The following is a 20690-nucleotide window of genomic DNA, read 5'->3' on the forward strand; positions in this document are numbered from 1 at the left end:
AGTAAAAAAAGAGAAAGAAATAAAAGAAATCAGCTGTCTTTCTACTAGTCAATCCCTGCCAAGAGCTTTGGTTTACTCTATTTTAATCACGCTCCTTCAATAAAACTCACTCAGCTGCACACCTGCTTCCCTTCTGCCCCACCTGAGGACAAACTTCCTGGTAAAGTGAGTTTCCAGCTTTTAAACATTGATATTGTTTCATTGCCCTTCTTCAGGTCTCTCAAAATCCTCTGAAAAGGTAACTTTAATATCTGTATAGTTTTACCACAGGAAGGAACATAATTTACTTAGCCATTCCCCATCTGGGAACACTTAGGCTAGTTCATTTTTAATTAAACAACAGTAAGTGCAAAAACTTGTTTTCCTTATTTACTAGCTCTTAGATGACTAGAATTAAAAATGACTAAAAAGATAGAGCCTGAAGTTGGGTGGGGAGGGAGGTGTGAAGGATCTGGGGGGAGTTAAGGGAAAGGAAATGTGGTCAATATATATTGTATGAGGAAATTTCTTAAAACTTTAAAAAGATGACTAGCCAAAGGCATGACTATATTTCCATAACTGTGATTGAGTTTATTCTTTGGCAGCTTTAAATATATAATGCATTTTGATTATTCTCACCCTTCCCTCTATTATCTTCCTCCCACCTGTGATTTCCCTACAAGTCCCTGGCTACCCTCCAGCCTTTTTGTTTGGTTTTGTCACTGTCAGAGCTTAGCCAAGGACTGTCCATGTGACCATGGGTTTGTAGCTATCCATTGGAGCCTGGTGGATAAAATTCTGCCTGTATAAAATTTACATTTCAAACATTCGTTAGTTGAATTCATTCATACTTGCTAACATTTTTTTTGTGCTTAGAGGATTTAAAAACTTTTGTTCATTTATATTGTTATCTGGTTTACCTGCAAAAAGAAAAAAAAATCTATGTAGATAATATGTTTAGCCCTGCTAATGTTGGTGTAGTTCTGGCTTTTGTTGATTCTCAATAACATTCTCCTCTGAATGTGCCCTGCACAAGCGAAAACTAATAACTAGTAACTCTAAGATGTTTAATCCTTTAAGAGGAAATTATTAAGTGAGAGTTACAAAGGGTGCTGCTTAGGGAAATCTGTAATTGCAATTTAATCCAGTTATATTGACGAAAATGAGCTTTATTTTTATAAAGAAAGAAAATGTTGTAAATTCATGAGTCACGTTGTTAGTTGTTGACAAAGATAATATAAATTTGGTTCACATGAATTCCTGGTGGATTAAAGAATAAAAAAAAAAAACATACAGAGAAAATTAAAAACAAAGTGATAGCAGAGCATCTACCTGTCCAGGTACTCCTAAACCATAGGAGGATGAAAACGGAATTATATATTTGAGTAAATGTATTTACAGTGCTGAAGATAAGTTCAAGTCCATTTATATTTAGTGCGTCAAGTGGGTTTCTCTAAGTAATCGAATGAACAGGATAACCGAACACAATAACTCATTAATTCCCAGGGTCAAAGATCCTTGTGGTCCTCCCACACGCACACGTTCTTGTTCACTGCTTCGTGGGGGCCACTCAAGATAGACCACCACTGCAGTCTTTGTACAGGATAAATGCTTTCCCAGAAGCAAAAAGGTTTGCTCGCCAGAGGCTGCACATCTGTATGAAATAATACCAATATTCGCAGCAAGCAGGTTTGGTGCCGCCACCACCACAAACATCTACTTCAGCAAGCCTGGCAGGCACCCTCCCAAGAGCTTTGTGCACACCAACGTAACCCTCATGGCGACCCCACGTGGTGGGCACCGTTACCATTTTCATCAAGTAAATGAGGTAACTGAATCCAATACAACAGACCTGGGCCTCTTGCCTCTCTGCCATTGCAGGCAAACCAACCCTAATCATATAGAAATTCATTTTGAGGTTGCCAGGCGTGGATCCTTACAAGAGATATTCTTAGGGTGTCCACCGGGGTCTAGAGGGGAGCGACACCCCGGGGTCCCTGGCCTCTGACCGCCCCTAGCTAGTCGCTAGGCTCCTGCGCGGTTGGCTGTGCCACCGCTGCACGCGTGCTGGGCTGGGCCTCAGCCGTAGCTCGCGCGCGACACCTGCTCCGGGCTCCCGCGTCCCCGCCCCGCGTCCCGCCTCCGCGCCGCGCCCGCGTCCCACGGTCCCTCCCTCCGGCGTGACGGGAGAACGGGCGCCGGCTGCCCGCGCTGCGAGCGGCCGAGCTGTCAGCGGGCGGACCAGCTGAGCTGAGCCTGACCCAGACGAGCCGCGAGCACGGTCCTCGCCGCCCGGAGCCGGAGCTGCGCAGCTTGACGGTCCGAGTGCACCCGAGCCACCATGCTGCTGCTCGCCCTGCCGAGGGTTCGGGGCAGGGGCGGGGGGCGAGCGGCCGAGGGTCCCCGCCGCGCGCGCTCCCCCTGGAGCCCCGCCTGGATTTGCTGCTGGGCGCTCGCCGGCTACCAGGCAGCCTGGGCTGGGGACTCGCCCTCCTCCGGCCGCCCGCTTCCTGCCTGCCAGGAGGTGAGCAGCACCTGGTCCCCGCCTGGAGTTTGCAGCGGGGTGCGGGGTGGGGCGGCCGCGCGGACCCGGGCTCACAGTGGCCATCACCTTTTTCGGGCTTGGAGGACAGGGGCGTTCGATTGTGTCCGGGGTGGAAGTTGCTCGCTCCTGCTAGCTGGCTAGGAGCGGGTGTGCAGGTTTATCTTTCTGGTGGTGCCTTTTCTCTCCGTGCTGGTGTTTGGGGGGTTCTGAAAGGACTTTGCGGCGCTGAGAGCCAGGTCTCAGGACCTGGGGTTGAGAGAGACATTTCAGGGAGGGGAGGAGACTGGGGAAGCCCTGCCCTGTGGGATTTGGAAAACTATTGCTCTATAGCTTTTCAGAGACCTGGATACCGACCCCCCCCCCCCCTTTTCTCTGTCCCCGGTCTACACAAATGCTTTCACCCAACTCCCCTGCTCTCGGGTTTCCACATAAGGCACGTTGTGGTGTTGTTTGACGTCCCGGCAAGACATGGATGTGAAGAAGGTACAAAAGAAAGTACTTAGGAAAGAGGCGGGTTGGTGATGTAGAAAATTAGAATGGGTAAAGCTAATAGGCTCCTTGGGGAGGCTCTTCACCTGGCTGAAAGCTTGCAGCTGTGTACTTTACAGCTTGAGATTGCTGCTGATTTATAGCCAAGAAGGATAAATTTTGGGTGATTAGACTTTTCTCTGCTTTTAGGAAAACGAGATTTAGTGTGTCAAAAAATTTATAGGGGGTGTCACTGGAAACTGTATTTGGTGTTTATCTTTTCCTTTAATGCTCCAGAAGTGCATCCTCTTAATGAAAATCAATCAGGGGAAGGAAGCAGCATTTCTGACCTACTTTGAATGATCTTGTTGGAGAGGAACTGAAGCACACATGCTGTTTTAAGGAAAATTGCTAGGAATCAGTGTGATGGGTCCTTTATATTTATCCAGCAAAATAGGTTAGCCATTGGCTCCCTTTGAGAAGAAAGGGCAGATTCTGTTTCCTGTGCATGCTGGGACCACTCCTGAATTAGAGTATCCTCCTTCTAGACCTCATCCATCTTCCATGGATTTTCATCTTCCTCTCCTACAATACAAGTCCCACAGGGCAGCCTGAGATGGGAAGCTTGAGTGTGACTATGCAGCTGCATTGTAACTGGTGAATCGGGCAAGGGCTCAGCTAACAGCTGTGCTTGATTTCAGCGTGCATTGCTGTTAGTTCAATATGTATCCCTCCACTTTACTCGTCACCTGGGAATGATCCCCAGTCTTTAGGCTTCTATAGAATCCTGCTTTTCGGCATCCACAACTGTTGTGGCAACATAAACTTTATCTGCCAGTTGCCTAGTCACAGTATGTAGAACGTGTCTTTTCTGAAGTGAGGTTCTAAGTTCCTTGCAACGTTAAACATTAGTAGTGAAGAATCTGCTTGAAGTGGAAAAGCCAAGGCCAGTAGAAGAGATGCTTCGATACCATACTCTTTATTTATGTATCTACAAGGTTTCTAGCCCAGAGTGGGCTCAAATTCCTTGTGTAACTGGTGATGGGCCTTGAGTTTCTGATTCTCCTACCTCAAGTGCTGGGATCAAAAATATAGGTCACCACACCCAGTTTATATGGTGGTGGGGATCAAACCTAGGGCCACTTGCATGCTAGGCAAGCACTTTACCAACTTAGCTACATCCCTATTCCCAGACTACAACCATACAGAACTGAGGGAAGGGGATGATAGAATGTACAATGGAGTGGTGTGCATCCAATTCCAGCTTTTCATTGCATTCATTGGTTTTAGAAATTGTATGCAAGTCATCCTTTTAGGTGTCAATTTTGAATTTTTCTCTTTGAAAATGGAACTAGATAAAATATAAAGGAGGATGCTACTGAGCCAGCTTGTGGCTAGTTGTGGTTTTGGAACCAGTAATGCACTGATCTACTGATATTCACCCTGCAGTCTGAAGGCAGTGTGAGACTGTGTACTGTGGGTTAGAGGCTCCTCTGGAAATAGAAGAGGCTTCCCAGGGACATAATCTGACTGTTGAGACCTAGACTAGCTGAGCTAATTTGTACTCTTGATCATTGTTTCAACCTACCATTATTTTGAAGAGGAAAATGAGAGGTAAATGATCCCCAGGCTTTGAGTGTAAGGACTTCCTATTCTGGGAGTGTGAGGATAAGGGACCTGTCTGGAGCTTAGCAAGTTCCTCTGAGAGATGGATGTTGAACCATGATAATAAGTAGAATAAAAAGGCTATCCTCTGTCTATTCCGACTGTTTTAACCACTTGCTCTTCTGGTTTTCACCTACAGAGTGACCCGGTACTTGCCTCATTAGAGCTGGGAGCCACGATGGCCTGCTCCCTGCTAGTTTTTCTTAACATTAGAGGGAGTTACTTCTGAGCACAAAGGACATCAGCACTATGAGATGGGGAGAGGATGAGAAGAGCTAAGATGAGGGTCTTTAAGGCTAAAAAAAACTAAAGCCAAGTTGTCATAACATGAGTGAAAGGGGGAATGGAAAAATCTGCGGGGACTCAACCCTTTATCAACATTTTTTTAAATAAAATAAGCCATGTTTAACGAAGTTACAAAGATTGATATTTTTTTTCTTGCTTACTTGTGAAAAGAAAGAAAAGACTGTAGAATGTTGGTCTTGGAGGAAGCTGATTGCCTGAGATGAGACAAAGGACCCTTCAGAGCTGCAATTGGGTTGTGGGCAGAGGCTTCACCTTAGATTTTGTGGCGAATTGGACTTGAGTGAGGTTCTCAGTACAGTGCTGCCAAAGTCCTGGGACTACAGGGTGGGAAGGGAAGTAACAGGATTGCTTTTGGAAGGTCAGCAGGTGACCAAATCAGTGAGGGAGCCCAAACAGGGAGGGACATCTCGGGAGAGAGAAATAAAAATCAAGTCTGTGCACCCGTAGACGAAGGTGGAGGAGAGGACGTGATGTCTGTGAATGGTATCTGGACAGTAGAGCTGTTGGGATTACTGGGGTTTTGTATGAAGGAAAACTTTCTGGGGTTTTGTCCATTTGTTTCTCACTTGAAAACTCACTCTAATAAATGACCTATTTCATTACGAGGAGGTGTAAGATATGAAAGGGAAAATCTGTATCAGTGTGAGAGTTGTTTATTGTTAGATTAGTGGAGCTCAGAGCTAATATTTCAGGAAGCATCTTGAGGGAGACTTCAAAGGCTCAGGCTCAGAGCCCAGGCCTACACCTGTGAATTTGAGTGGGATTTTTGACTAATTGACTAATTGGACTTATTAGGACAGCCAGAGGAAAAAAGTATCCAGGCCAACAGATGATTCAGCGTTGCAATGAGATATTAAAAGAGCCCATGAGAACAAAAAAGAACAGAACTAAGTGGATTATGTGTACATTATTTAAATTTAGTAAATGCAATCTCAAGGTCCTTAGTCCACTGCTCTGAAATCTTGCATGATGTGATTCTACTGGTCTCTGAATTTTTAGTGAATGATGACTTTGGCCAAAAGTTTTTATTCCACCAACATTTATTCAGTTTATACTAGTCAGCAGGCAAAATGTCATGATTAATATTACAAAATAAATACAAAATTAAAATATATATGAGTAAGGATGAGGCAGGTATATAAACAAACAATTATAGTAAGGGGTTTGGTCCCACAAGAGAGGCAAATGGTGCTAGAACCCACAGGGAAGGATTGGAAAAAGCACTAGCAAAGAAGTGAAGAGGACTTGAAAGATGAGAGGGAATTTGCCAAGCCGATGAGAGTCAGTGACTGTGGCTCCTTTGGGGGAAAGGCATTGCAGGTTCAGAGCACAGATCAGAGAGTGGCAGAAATGCAAAGCTGTGTTGTGTCATAATTGGGTACAACTGGAATGCAGTGAGCAGTAAGAAGCTTAATGGGCAATGGATCTGAGAGGCACAGGAGTCTGGGCACGAGGGGTCTTATGTCATGCTGAGAAGCTGCTCTTCATTTGATAGGCAGCTAGAAGTAAGAGAAGAATTTAAACACTTAGTCTGGCAGTAAGATGGAGGCCAGTTAGAAGAGTGGGGAATGGCAAAAGGCGGGCCTGGCCGAGGGGGTGGTAATAGTCCAGGTGAAGGAAGGCAGGGCATCAGTTAAGGGTAGCAATGAACGTGGGAAAGAGCATGACGGTGGAAGACTGGCAGTAAGTGGATGTGAGTGCTGAGTGAATGAGGAGTTCTAGCCTGAGTAGGGAGAAGTGCTTCTAACCCAGGAGCAGGAATGTGGGGAAGAGAAGGAACCTTGCTTTAGCTGACTGACTGAAATGCAGCTATTTAATTGGCAGCCAGGGATCAGGCTACCGTGCTGCGGATCATGGTCTGGGCTGGTGTGGGGACCTGAGAATAATGTGGATAAAGCTGGAGAAAGGTGAGTTATGGGGTTTTGAGGGAAGGGAGGAAAGACTTGAAGAAAGGGGTGGCTATGTGTCAAGTGCCCGGCATAAGATGAGAATTGGCAAGAGGCTACTCATTTGGCGATTACATTGCTGGTGCTCTGTGCCAGATTGGTTCTACCAGAATCAGGTGGGATGAGTTGATATCAACTAGCAGAAGAGGAAGGGGCTAGAGGATAGGATAGCAATAAAGCCTTTGGGAGTGATCAACATTTCTAAGTCCATATAAACCAGAGAACTTGTAAATGACTACATGTGGAGTCACTCTGTCACTGAAGGAACTAGAACTCCATCTCTGTTTTCACACAGTTGCCATAATTAATCTTGCTGGTTGTGCCTCCAGAGGTGAATTTTTCATTCAAGTTCTCATGCTCAGTACCATTTTCCATGTTCTAGGCAAATGTGAGCAAGTATTCACACCATCAATATTTACAATGTAAAGCCAGGAGTTGATAGATCTGTGAAATGTCATATTTTAGCACAAGGGATGGAAATAGCAGCACAGAGTACAGACAGTGGCACACTTTCCTTGCAAGCCTTTCTTCATCAGTGTTTGGGATTCTTGCTTTTGGTTGTCAGAATCCTCTCAGGTTCTGGTTGTCCTTTATTTTTCCATGGAAGAAACCACTGACAATTCTTTCTTTACTCCATTTCTTAACTTATTATAGTATTTCATTTTCAATATGTATGTATTACATGCACACATATATAGTGCTTAGGTACCAAGCAATTGTAGTAAAATGATGAAAAACATATGGACTTTTCCAATACAGAGCTTCAGAATCTTGGGGCAAATCCCAAACAAACCCACACATCATACAATTATAATTGCTATAAATGGTGATGGGAAATACTGTGTATAGTGAGAACATATAACCACCTGTGTTAGATAGCATTTTCTCGAAGTGGCAAAAATACACGAGAGAAATAGCTTAGAAGAACAGATATATTTGGCTCATGGTTTCAGACCGTAGTCATCTGGCTCTATTGCTTTGGGCCGGAGGCAAGACAAAGAAAAATGTGGGTGTGGAAATGTGTGGTAGGGGAGACTTCTGATCTCATGGCAGAGACAGAGGGAAAAAGGGGGAGAGAAGGAAGGAAGGAGGGAGGGAAGAAAGGGTTCAGAGACAAGATATAGCACTCATCTATTTCCTCCAAGGAGGCCCCAAGTCTTGCTAGCCCATTTAGCTATGAAGTCATGAATAGACAAAACTATCAATAAGGTTAGTTCCCTTATGATCCAGTCATCTCTCAATGCCTCCTCTAGCTGGGGGCCAAACCTTCAGCACACATATCCAAACCCTAACACTACCCTAGTGAGGGGCAAGAGGCAAGCGAATATAATCGTAGGAGTTTGCTGGCTGCAGGTCCTGGGTGTGGAGACAGAACATCTCAGACACATGACACTTCCTATCCTAGACTTCCAATTAACTCTCCCTGGACCACAAAAACAATGAATCTTTTCTGTCTCCTGAGTTCTAGCTGCAGCATCTCCTTCACTTTCTGATAGGTATATGTTTGCCCATGATGAGTATTGTAGGCAGGAAGCTGTCAGTATGGCGGGGTGACTCTGTATTCTACATAAGGAGCTAGAAAGAGCTAGAATCCACCCTGAGCTCAGCATAAGCATGTGTGGTGCCACCGAACTGCATGTGTCTGGAGGAAGGGATACCTTCTTCAAGGTCATATGCCCAGAAGGAGCCCATTTTTTTAAAATCACACAAGGATAGCATACACATCATCAAAGTCTTTGAGCACACATTTCTCCCCAAGTACATAATATGCTCACTGAGGAAGGGAATTATATAATCTTGCTCAGCAAACAATGATTGAGGGTATTTTTGTCAAAAGCACTTTAGGGATTATAAAAATAAGTAAGACATAGATCTTCTTTGGAAGCACTAATCACTGCCTTCAAAAGAGAGTAAGTAGTTAGCTTTGCTTTTTCAATTATATGAAGAAATTGATTTTTATGGTGCAATTAGTCATAATTGACATCTTCTTTCAGTTGTACCCAATTTAAGATAGAAATAAACACCCAGTGATCACGATATGCTGGCCTTCAGTTTAAAATTCTGGGGCAGAGATACTATTTATTATTTTTATTTAAAGCTTTATTACAAAAGATTTGTTTCTTTCCTCTAGGTCAGTGGTCCTCAGAGTGATTCTGGGACCAGCAATAGTTGACATTGTCTCAGAACTGGTGAGACACACAGCATCTTGGGCTCTGGCCCCATTCACAACCTACTCAAGCAGAAGCTCTGAGATAGAGGCCCAGCACGTTTTACTGTCAGCAGCCATTTGGGTAATTATGGTGCACTCTGAAGCATAAGGACCACCGCTCTTAGAATAAACAAGGAATGCAGTGTTTGGTCTAAAAAGTCCTTGAACTTTCACCCTCGCTGACTTCCTGCTTCAGCAGGACATCCTAGAAAGTCCACACTGAATGGACCATGCGATCCTCCCATTCTCAGGAAGCATCTCAGCAAATGTTGTTCAGGTGCTGTATACCCAGTAAGACCTATGCTCATGCTGATAATCAGACAGGATGCAGAGATATTGCCAGAATTTTCTACAAGTTCACCCCAACAGAAGAAACAAATATGGAAATTAAGTACTACACCCTGTAGCACAAATCCTAATTGGTCTTAGTAATAAAACCCCGGAGTCAGATATCAGGATAAATGCTGAAAGATCTGAGAAGTAAAGGAGCCAGCCACTAGAGAGACTTCTTACCTCTTCTGAAGCCTCAGAACTAAAAGTGGGCTGAGCGCCGGGTGGTGGCGGCGGTGGTGCAGGCCTTTAATCCCAGCACTTGTGAGGCAGAGGCAGGCGGATCTCTGTGAGTTCAAGGCCAGCCTGGTCTACAAAGCGAGTTCCAGGAAAGGCACAAAGCTACACAGAGAAACCCTGTCTCGAAAAACAAAACAAAACAAAACAAAACAAGTGGGCTGAGCTCCTGTCTCTACCTCCTGAGTGCTGGGATTAAAGGTGTGAGTCACCACCATCTAGCTTCTATCCTTAACTAGTGGCTAAGTCCACTCTCTGATCTCCAGGCAAGCTTTATTTGTCAGAACACAAGCAAAATATCACACATTTCCTCTTTTTGTCTAAATAAAAAGCAAAGGTTTTAACTAACATAAAAAACTATATACAATAAGTACAATATATACAAAAATATACAGGTAAGAATAAATTAGCAATGTCTAGTCCATTTGCATTTGACAAATTCAGAGAAAATACTCCACTATTTATCCTATCTTGGTGAGTCTAAAGTGTTGTACCAAATTCACTTTCCATCCTAACTTGCATTATCAACCCAAAACGATCTTTTTATGTCTCTGAACCTTGTACACTTTACACGTCTTTAGTGAGTTTGTTTTCTAGGTCTGATACCAAGGAAAACTATGACTATTTACTCTTCAGCCCCATCAGAGACCTGAGAAGGATATACTATTACCTGAGTAAACAGGAAATGCAGAGCAAAACTTCCAAAATTAAGAAATGACAGAAACAGCTGGCTGCCTGGACATTCACATAAGGTTTCTCTGAAACATTGGGGCATCCATCTTTGGCCCATAAGTCTAGCATATCTGACAGACTTTTCTGTGAAGCAGGATATTTGAAGGACTGTCCCACCGTGTCTTGGCAAAGTTTGGCAGCCACTTTTCTGTCCTGCTTGTCCATTTTGGACAGCATACTGTCAGCAGTCAAGACAAGGTCATTTTTTTGCCCAGTGGCTAACTTTGGTCACAAAGAAAGTAAACTCCATGTGGAGTTTTATTGATGCCCATCATCTTCTCTGAAGTAGATTGGTGCTGCCAGGATCAACACCCAAGGTTGGCATTTGAATACTAACAACTGTAATATTAAGGGGAGTGGATGATCAGCCTTCTTGGTTAAAATTTTCCAACTTTGCTACTTATTGGGAGAGGTGTTTTCTGTAACTGCATATTATCTTCTTGAATATTCAAGATAATTAGGAAACTGAAACATGTGCCATTCCCCTGTTTGACCTTAACAACCTTTGAGTACCTGTTTGGTAATGGAGATGGTAAATCATGCTTCATTGGCATTTGGAGGCATTTTGTAAATTTTAATGCAATGAGTGACATCAGTTATTATTTTCAAATAAGTGAAGAACAATGTTTTTAAGGGTTGGGGAAAAGACTGGAATGCGCATAGGCATTTTTCTTATGGAAGTACTCTATATTTCTTTATTGTTTTCCTTTTTTAAAAAGTGGAAGTTTGGGATTGATTATTTTGTCATCACAGAAATTTACTACACTCTTGGATTTTATCTTAACCCACTATAATCCTCAGCCTTTGCTGGTCCTCTCCTCTCCCAACTGATCTACACTGGTACATTCCTGGGGTTAGTATTCATCTTTCTGTCTTTCCAGTCATTCTCATATTCTTGGTAATGCCATCCATCATTTGGTATTTAAATTATATGTACATGATAATAGCTTTGAAATTTGTCCCAAGAGTGTGGATTAGCTCTTGGGTTCTAAATGAACAGAAGACAGTACCACTGCTTGACTAGATACCTCAAATATGGCAGATCCCAAACTGAACTCTTGACATTTACCCCATCCCTACTCTTTGTAGTTTCCCTCACTTCATTTAATGGGAATCCTCCCTTCCAGGAGCATCACTGACTTCCTTTTTCTTTATGTCTCATGTCACATCTGTCAACAGCAGCTTCTCCCAACTGTGATTCCAATGCTTTGGGTCAGAACCACTCACCACTTGGGACTGCTGGGCTACACCACCCTTATGTCCTGCTTGAGCGGTTGTCATAACTTTCCATCTTGATTTCATACTGCAGTCAATAACATTCAAACATAAATTATTTTTTTTAAATAAAAAATGAATTCATTTTGACACTCAGAAAATTTGAGATCAAGAAATGCTCTACTTCCAAGGTGAAAACTTCCATGTAAGTACCAAGTATTGACTTTATTCCTAAAATGTTATCTTCTTTATTAGAAACACCCCCAAAGGAAACACACTTTTAATACTGTGGAAGTTCAAGTATCAGAAAATATTGGATTAAAAATGTAACTTACTAGTCACTCATGCCATTGACATTTGAAATAAAATAATCATAAGAAATGAAGTTTTTGGTTATCTTTGGTGGGAAATCATAGAGGTTGGTTTGCTGGTCCTGAAGTCTTTTAATAAAATTGGTAAGAACTTGTACATACTTAGAGAGAGAAAGATTTACCAACCACCTCTGGGATGGTTTTTCTTCAAATTTTCCCAAACCTATTTTATCCACTCTTTCATCAAATAAAATATCAAACTTTTTAAACTTTAAAGACAAAAAAATATCCCTCATAAGGTAAATGAAACAACACATTACTTTTCTATATTAAACCCTCTTAAGGCTTCATTAAGCGCCAAAGTGGTGACGCTGGCCTGTACGTTTGTTTGAGTCAGCTGTGTATCAGAATTCTTGAGGACATCGTCTTGAAGGAGGAAAGGTTTATTTTGATTGATGGTTTTTCCGGCGTTTGGTCCATTGTCAGTTGGTTCTATTGCTTTTAGGCTTGTGGTGAGGGATAAGGCAGAGAGCCCCATGGGGCGGGGCTTAAGGTGTGTGACTAGGGGTGGGGCCCAGCACCACCCACTTGGGTGTCTAACAGGAGTCTAACAGGAGTTCCTGGTCTAAACCATTACAAGCGCCCAGCATGAACTGACCTTGATGGAACTGATAATTTCGCCTCTTAGACTTCTCGCCTTGCCTGTTTTGTGCCGCCCTAACAAAATATCCCAGACTGGTAGTTTAATGACAAACAGGCATTTGTTTGGCGGACAGGTCTGGAAGCTAAGAACAAGTGAGAGCCTTGTTGCAGTTGTCCCCTGGTGAATGTGGCTGTGAGAGAAGGAAACTCGAACTTGTTCTTTATAATGAACTCACTTTTGTAATAACGACATAAATACTTGCATAGAACGAACCCTTGTGACCCATTCACTTCCTATCTTCAGATATCGCCACATTAGGAAGTAAGTTTTCAACGTATGAACTTTGAGGAATGCATTTGAACAGTGGCACACTCTAGATTCCTTCGGAAGACAGGGTTTCTGCAGTATTTCCTCTGCCTAGAATCTCCTCTGAGATAGATATTTGCTTGGGTTCCCCCACCCCATGTTTGTAAGCAATTATCTTCTCGATCAGGCTCTTCCTGGAGATGTGTATAAAGTGCTAACCCCTGTTTTATTTCTGGGTTACACTTCTGTTTTTCTTAATTTCATTTTTGGCATCCATCTAAAATACATTGTGATTATTTGCTCATATGACTCTTCCTACCCCAGTGCATTTTAAACTCTGTAGGTGATGTGTTTTTTATGTGTGGGTATTTTATTATATTCCTACTACTTTCGACAGGGTTTGGCACATATGAGGTGCTCAGTAAATGCCTGTTGAACAAATGGATAAATTTAATTTGAGGGAAGTAGGTTATTTTTAATTGTTTATAGTATAAAAACTTTATAGCCAGGCGGTGGTGGCGCACACCTGTAATCCCAGCACTCGGGAGGCAGAGGCAGGCAGATCTTTGTGAGTTTGAGGCCAGCCTAGTCTACAGAGTGAGATCCAAGAAAGGTGCAAAGCTACACAGAGAGACCCTGTTACAAAAAAACAAAACAAACAAAAAAACCCAACAAACTTTATAATAAATTATGTAAAATTATCTAAATTTCTAATGACCAAAGATAGATGATTTGCAGTAAAAATCTTAGGTTAGAGGGTGCTATTTTTACTAATTTGATGGTAGAAAATAAGAAAATATCTCACTGGTGTAATTTATGTTTATTTAGTCATTATTGACAGCTATATTTTTCATGTCACTTAAATATATTTTGTCTTTTGCAGAATTTCTGTTTTTTGTTTCTCTGATGTATGTGAATTTTTATAATAAGGAAAATACATGTTCCCTAGATTTGGGGCCTGTTTTGATGTTTGGAGACATATAACACTCAGAGAAAGCAATTATTCATCCTATAAGATATATGTAATTATTTTCCTTAACCTTTCATATAAGAATACATTTTTATTTCTGAAAAACTGAATGGAACATAGTGTCCTGTTAAATTTCCACCATATAAAGTCTTACATATGTGGCTCAGAAAAATACTGAAGCAACTGCAAAGTGACTGGAAACATTTTGGGCTCGTGTTGGCACTCAGAGTATTTTTGAAATTTTAAGTCAGCAATTTCATTCTCTGTTACTTCTTTTACAATAGTCATACATATGTTTATTAACTTATTAAATGAGTCACGTATATTCCTCTCGTGGGAAGACACAAACATTTCTGATGACAGGGCAGGCAGTTTCAGTGCTTTGGCAGAGCATACACAAGGCTGAGAAAGGGTCAGCTAAGCAAGATTGAGGAGCTTGGTCTTAGAGCACGTGAGTTCAGCTAAAAATTCAAATCACTGGCAAAGGAAATACATGTTCTATGTAACGATATGAATGGGTAGTATAATGGCCAACAGGAAAAGTACATGTGTTGGAATGGCGGAAGGTGCTTAGGTCCAGAGACAGAAGGGCTTATAAGTCTTGCTATGGGGAGCTGTTAGCACCAAGTTAGAAAGTTTTTTTCTCTCTGCAAGTGGAGGAAGATAAAAGGGAGATTACACTGGATATGGAAGATCATTTAGGGGACTGCTGCCTCTATAATAATAATAAGAATATCAGACAAACCCTAAATGCTAATAAATGTCAGGAGGGAAAGGAGAAGGTGGGAGGGGAGAGACTTACTGTTTTCGGTGAGTACCAGCTTGGTTCTTCCATCCATGTTCTATGATTCAAATGTGTGGTGTCTTCAGCAATGGCATCTTACTGTCAGGATAACCAAAGCATTGGCAGTAGCCTGTATGCTTGAGGGTCTATGGGGACTCATTTGCCAATAACCCCAAAGGAGGTAACCCATTCCTAATATCAGACTTTTCATTTGATATCTTGTGTTGTCTAGTGATGCTGTTATTGCATTATAGAGTAAATCTTTCCCAAGTTGTCTGTCTATCTGTCTATCTATCTATCTATCTATCTATCTATCTATCTATCTATCTATCTATCTATCTATCTAGTGTGTGTGTGTGTGTGTGTGTGTGTGTGTGTGTGTGCATGTATACATTTTAGAAAGCTTCTCCAGTATAAGTTTTCATATTTTTTTCAGAATGTCTTCTTGTTGCTTGTTTGTTCTTGAGACAGGGTCTCTCTATGTAGTCCTGGCTGTCCTGGAGCTCATGTGTATGAATTCATAGTAGTTGAGACAGAATGCACAAGGTTTGCACAAGACTCAGGCCAGACAAAATTTCAGCATGGAGAAAGGAGGTGGGCACAAAATCCTCCCCCTAGCTAAGTACCTATTGGTAGTTTTCATCTACTAGGAGAAGGAGAGTCAGTTTTCTTTTAAGAGTATGGCCTTCTAATGAATGCCACACATCCATGACTATAAGGGCAGCATAAACTGAACTTGATAGTTTAAAGGAAAATGACATACAGTTGTGTGAGTAGGGAAGGGGAGGATGGATCTGGGAGGAGTCGGGGAATATGATCTAAATGCATTGTACAGAATTCTCAAAGAACTAATAAAAGTGAGAAAAGAAAGGAAAGTTCTCATTTTCTGGAATACATGGCTGAATTTCTGTCCTTTTGTAAAGAACTTGCTTCTGTGCTAATGGCACAAGTCCCTTCTTAGAACAGCGTCCTCATGACCCAAACACCTCCTGAGGTTTTGCTCCAGGTCGATGCCATTGCCACCTTTCACTGAGACTGAACAATAAGGAGAGAAAGGAGGAGGAAGAAGCTTGGAGGAGTGGAATGAGTTCAGCATTGTTCACCCTGTGCTTGAAGTGCCCAAGATATATGTCCAAATGGTGTTCTCCTGAAGTCTGGTTCAGACAGGGAATGCTACTGATAGAGTGGCTTTGGGAGTTTTGAGCACATGAGTCATGAAGTTATTGGTGTTGATGAGATCACCCGGGCTCTGAGCACACAGCAGGAATAGCAAATGGAAAGTCTTTGGGGAAAATGCTAGCACTTCAAGAGCAAGCAGAAGGAGAAGGCACAGCCAGCAGAGAACTAGCAAGAAGCTAGCTGGAGGCTGATGGGGGAAGACACCACTGGCTCTGGAAGTGATGCAGACACTGTGATTCTCTATATTCAGCAAGGCATTTAGATTGTTGTTCTGTCATTATGGACAAGATACAGAAGTACATGATGAGTGATGGGATGCTAAACAGGTTCTTGATTAGGTGAACAAACATACTCCAAAATTACAATGTTACAATTGACGCTAAGGTGGACGAGGATGAGGTTATCCAATATAGTATTAAATCTCTGACATATTACTATTTACTATTACTGTTTTAATTAATATTTTGGTTTCAAGGAGGTGTAACCAAATATTATAAAATTGGAAGCCAGGAAGGTTGCCTAATGAGTAGAAAGCAGAAATGAGATTCAAAATATTTTTTTTTGAAAAGCTAGAATAATGAGTAAACAAACATAATTGAAATATAGACTATTCTTTTTAGTCTTGAAAATTGCATGTTTAAGCATAGGATTGTTGAATTATTTGTTTGTTTTTTTTTGTTTGTTTTTTGAGACAGGGTTTCACTGTATAACAGCCCTGGCTGTCCTACAACTCCCTTTGTAGACCAGTCTGGCCTTGAACTCACAGAGATCCTCCTGCCTCTGCCTCCTGAGTGTTGGGACTAAGGGCATGCACCACCATGCCTGGCACAGAATAGGTAAAATCTTAAGATTACTTTTGTGGTCATATCTGTCCCGTGACTACTAAAAGCAATCACTGATCAGATCAGTCTTGGGGTCTATGTGTGTGAGCAGAGTTCATGATACATGGAAGGTCACCAATTCAACTTACAGGTGAATACTTAGAGAGGGACAAAAATGTAGTTGTATTGATTTGATGTATAAATTAGGAAAATCAATTATTTAGAAAGTTTTCCATATCAAGACTATGCAAAGAAATTGAAGGTGGTCAGCTTAAAACTTCAAACATATTAAATGTAGTCATTTAACAGACATTGGTGTAACTTAGATAACTTAGATTAGTAAATAGCAGAAGAATGCAGAATTGACCTCATTCAGAAATTATTTTATGTTTATAGCAACTGCTATTTTGTACTCTGAGACTTGCAGGGCTCCTGTTTTGGATGGAACACTAGCTTGGGGTGTAACTATGGGAACCATGAGCTCTGGTATATTGAGCTGTCTATATAACCATGGACTCAGGGAACATTTCACCAAAGGTTATAGTCACACCCCTTGACATGGGCAAGAAAATAAATCTTTGTTCTTAGTACTTTGGTTTAGAGAAATGGTTTTTCTTATCTGTTGTGCTAAATACTTAATTCTAATATTACTAGAATGTAGACAGACCAAGGTCCTTATTTATTGCACTAAAACTGAGATAAAAAAGAATTAACTGTTTGAAATGGAAGCTTAATGCAGATATCTATTTGATGATTCATGTATGCCTAGTATGTATTTGGTAATATATACGAGGCAGTAACTTCAATCAAAATATTAATTGATGCTTTATATACCTGAGTCTGGTGTGCAAAGGACATGCCTACCTATCTTAAGACCAGGTGAGTATTAATACTGTTTGCTCCAAGTTTCGTTTCATTTCTGACATTTGTTACTTTTAAGAATTAGTAACAACATATGGGCATTCTAGAAAAATGAAGCAATAAAATACCCAAAGTCCCACCAAATAAGCACACCACTCTTAATATCTTAACTTTTTATAATACGAACAATAAAAATAAAAGAAAACTTAGCTAAAAATTTTTAGGTGCATTTAATGTATTAACACCCCTAAATTCTGATGAACTCAGCCTTAACATTTTCCAGTATGGATAAGTTACTCACATGCCCAGGCTGCTGTTCCAGCCTGTACTCTTAACCATCAGGGTAAGGTGTGCCTATTATATGTAAAATGTCGTTTGCATATATTTTGTTATGAAAATTTATTTATAAAATGGGAATATTTTTCTACATTAATTTAAAAAGCTTATTTTCTTATCTAACAGTATACTGTAGCAGCCTCATACTTGGACTCATTATTTTATTTAATACTTGATGTCTCTGACTCTTAATATTTTAGCCCTTGGGATCTTATAGCACAGTGTTTGAGACAGTGTTGGCTGATCCCAGGAGGCTGTGGAAAAGTGGCTTCTGTCCATTGGGCATCCTTTCTACCTTCCTGGGAAGGCTGTCTCAAGAACGCAAGCAGGGTTAAGCAGCCCAGAGAGAGGGGTGGCCACATGTCAAGGCCGTAGGAGCAAAATACATAAATAATTTCATAAATATATTTTGAGTAATCTATAATCTACCTTTTCTCTATTGATTTGTTTTCTATACTATGTATTGTATATATAGTTTTTGTATATGTAGTATTCTATATAGTTTTTATAATCTATTTTTTATATAATATATGGAAAGTATATATACACATTTATTTGATGCCTGTGAGACTATGTTTCTATTCCTTCATTTTGTTTTGCTTTTTGAAAAGGGTATCAAGCTAACCTTGAACTCACTATGTAGCTAAGGTGTACCTGAACTCCCAATCCTCCTGCCTCTGTCTCCCAAACATTGGGATTACGGGCATGCAGCATCATGCCGAGCCCTTACTTTTTTATGCTATATACTTTTTTCTGCACTAGGAGTTCATATAGAATTTTAGCACATACTTTTATATACTGCTTGATTTTCCTTCAAAGATTTATCAGCTATTCTCACTCATTTATTCTTTCAATTCCAACTCAGAATAAATTTAAAAGGGTTCACAATTTCTTCTGGCTTCTGTTAAATCTCTTAGTTTATTTAGAAAAATGACATCTTTATTATATTATCTTTACATTTAAGGGCTTTGTCTGTTCAGCTTTTACTGAAACATTCTGCATTAGTCTTTGTATTCTTGGTTTATTTGATTATTTTGTTTAAAATTTTACTTTTAGTTGATAGGTTGAAAAGCCATTTGTTTTTAGGAATTAATTAGCTTATGTTAATTCTAAAATTTGTCAGAAAAACTGACTTTTCCTAGTCAGAAGCACTTGTCGATCATTAAAGCTGTGACACATTGCTTCCATTAGCTACGATTCTCACAGCGGTCCACATCTGCCTTTAGAGATGTGGGCCACAGTGCTCAGTGGCAGTTAACAACTTCATGAGATGACAGAGCTGCATAGCCATGAAGCTGGGACATGGTTGTCCCCACAGTCTGCACTTTCTACTGACCCTTATCACCTGCTCCTGTGCCTAATAGAACTGATCTGTGTTGTAGATCAGCATGGTCAATTCTTAGAGGTTTTGTATTTACAATTCCCCACTTGGAAATCACTCATCAGATCATTCCTCTTTTTCAGGGGTGATCTTTTCCTCAAGTGTTTTGGAAATCTTTCATCTCTAGGGCAGATGCTGCTTTCCAAGGAGATGTGTCAACACTGAGTGCTCCACGTCCTCTCGTGTTGCTGGTGTACAGTGTAGGTGTTCCTTGGCCCTTCTGAGGGTGGTGTGTCTTTGCAGAGTCCTTCTCTCTCATCTCTGCTGATGGACCGAGGGGCTACCATTTATGTTCTACTAGGTTCTTGATTGGGGGAATTTGTTTTGGGGGAAGCAAGGCTATTTGTGGTTCATCTTTGGTAAACATCACATGAAGGTGCTGACCCTAGGGCAGTTTATGCTGTTTCTCTGAGAATTCAAGGTTCACAAAAAGAGGTAGGAGCTTGTTTATAAGAATATGCTGTCTGAAATCAGACCTAAAAACATCTGAAAGTGGAAGTTGGAAAACATAAAGAAAAATCTGAATAAAAATTGATGGTTCATAATTCTATCATTTTGCTTTCCTGTTTTTGTTTTCTTCATAGCTCTCTTTTAAATTCATAGTTATTATGGTTCATTATTCTAAATGCTTTAGTGATAAGTCCTTTAATGATTAGTCCATTCATTGTTCTTATGTGCATGGTAGCATCACTTAAAAGTGCCGTCTAGATATTTTGTGAAAAGGTGTTTGGTTTCTCTTACTGCTGCTGTGATAATGCACCCTGACAAGAGCAACTCAAGGGAGAACATGTATTGGGCTCACAGTTTGAGGAGCAGTCCTTCACATGGGGGAACTCAAAGCTGCAGAAGCTGACATGCTGGCCATGGTCAGGAAGTGGAAAGAATGAATGCATACTGCTGCTCTGTTCCCTTTGTCTACTGTAGGATCCCAGTCAGGGTCTGGTGCCAGACACAGTAACTAATGTGTTTACATTTTTATCCAACTGCTTATCTTTCCTATAGCCATTGTACATGTCCTCTCTGAGTGATATCTGTATTTTCTTTTAGTTTTCTGTAGTAACACATACTTCTTAACTGATTCTTAGATCCAATCTTCTCTGTCAAGTTCTAAAAGCTCCCTGACTGATGATGTAATCATGAAAAAAGACAACTGTTTTATTTTTTTAGGAGAAAAGAAAGAAGCAAGTATCAATATGAAGTATGAAGTATATCCTAAATAATCAAGAATCAACATTATTACACATCAGAATTGTAGACCACTAAGTTATTTCCAGTTTAAGACCTTCTGAGGATAGGATCCAGGTGGGTTCCAATTTGCAGGCATGGTTAAGAATCAATTGCCCAAGTGTAGTGAGGTAGCCAAGCAGGTAAGGGTGTCTGCCACCAAGCATGACAACTTGACTTCCACCCCTGGCTCTCACATGGTGGAAGGAAAGGATTGACTCCAGCAAATTGTCCTCTGACCT

The 20690-nt window shown here is 41.0% G+C and overlaps 1 protein-coding gene across 1 annotated transcript in view; it reads left to right on the forward strand.

Annotated features, from left to right (window-relative positions):
* The first annotated feature begins 2152 nt into the window (after nucleotides 1-2152).
* Elapor2 (endosome-lysosome associated apoptosis and autophagy regulator family member 2) overlaps nucleotides 2153-20690 on the forward strand; it is a 165482-nt gene continuing 146944 nt past the window's right edge. The window contains exon 1 of the mRNA XM_036182439.1: nucleotides 2153-2503. Within this exon, the coding sequence (XP_036038332.1) occupies nucleotides 2321-2503 (183 nt within the window). The 5' untranslated portion in view covers nucleotides 2153-2320. The remainder of the gene's footprint in view (nucleotides 2504-20690) is intronic.

This window comes from Onychomys torridus, chromosome 3 (assembly GCF_903995425.1).
Source record: "Onychomys torridus chromosome 3, mOncTor1.1, whole genome shotgun sequence".
Lineage (NCBI taxonomy): Eukaryota > Metazoa > Chordata > Mammalia > Rodentia > Cricetidae > Onychomys > Onychomys torridus.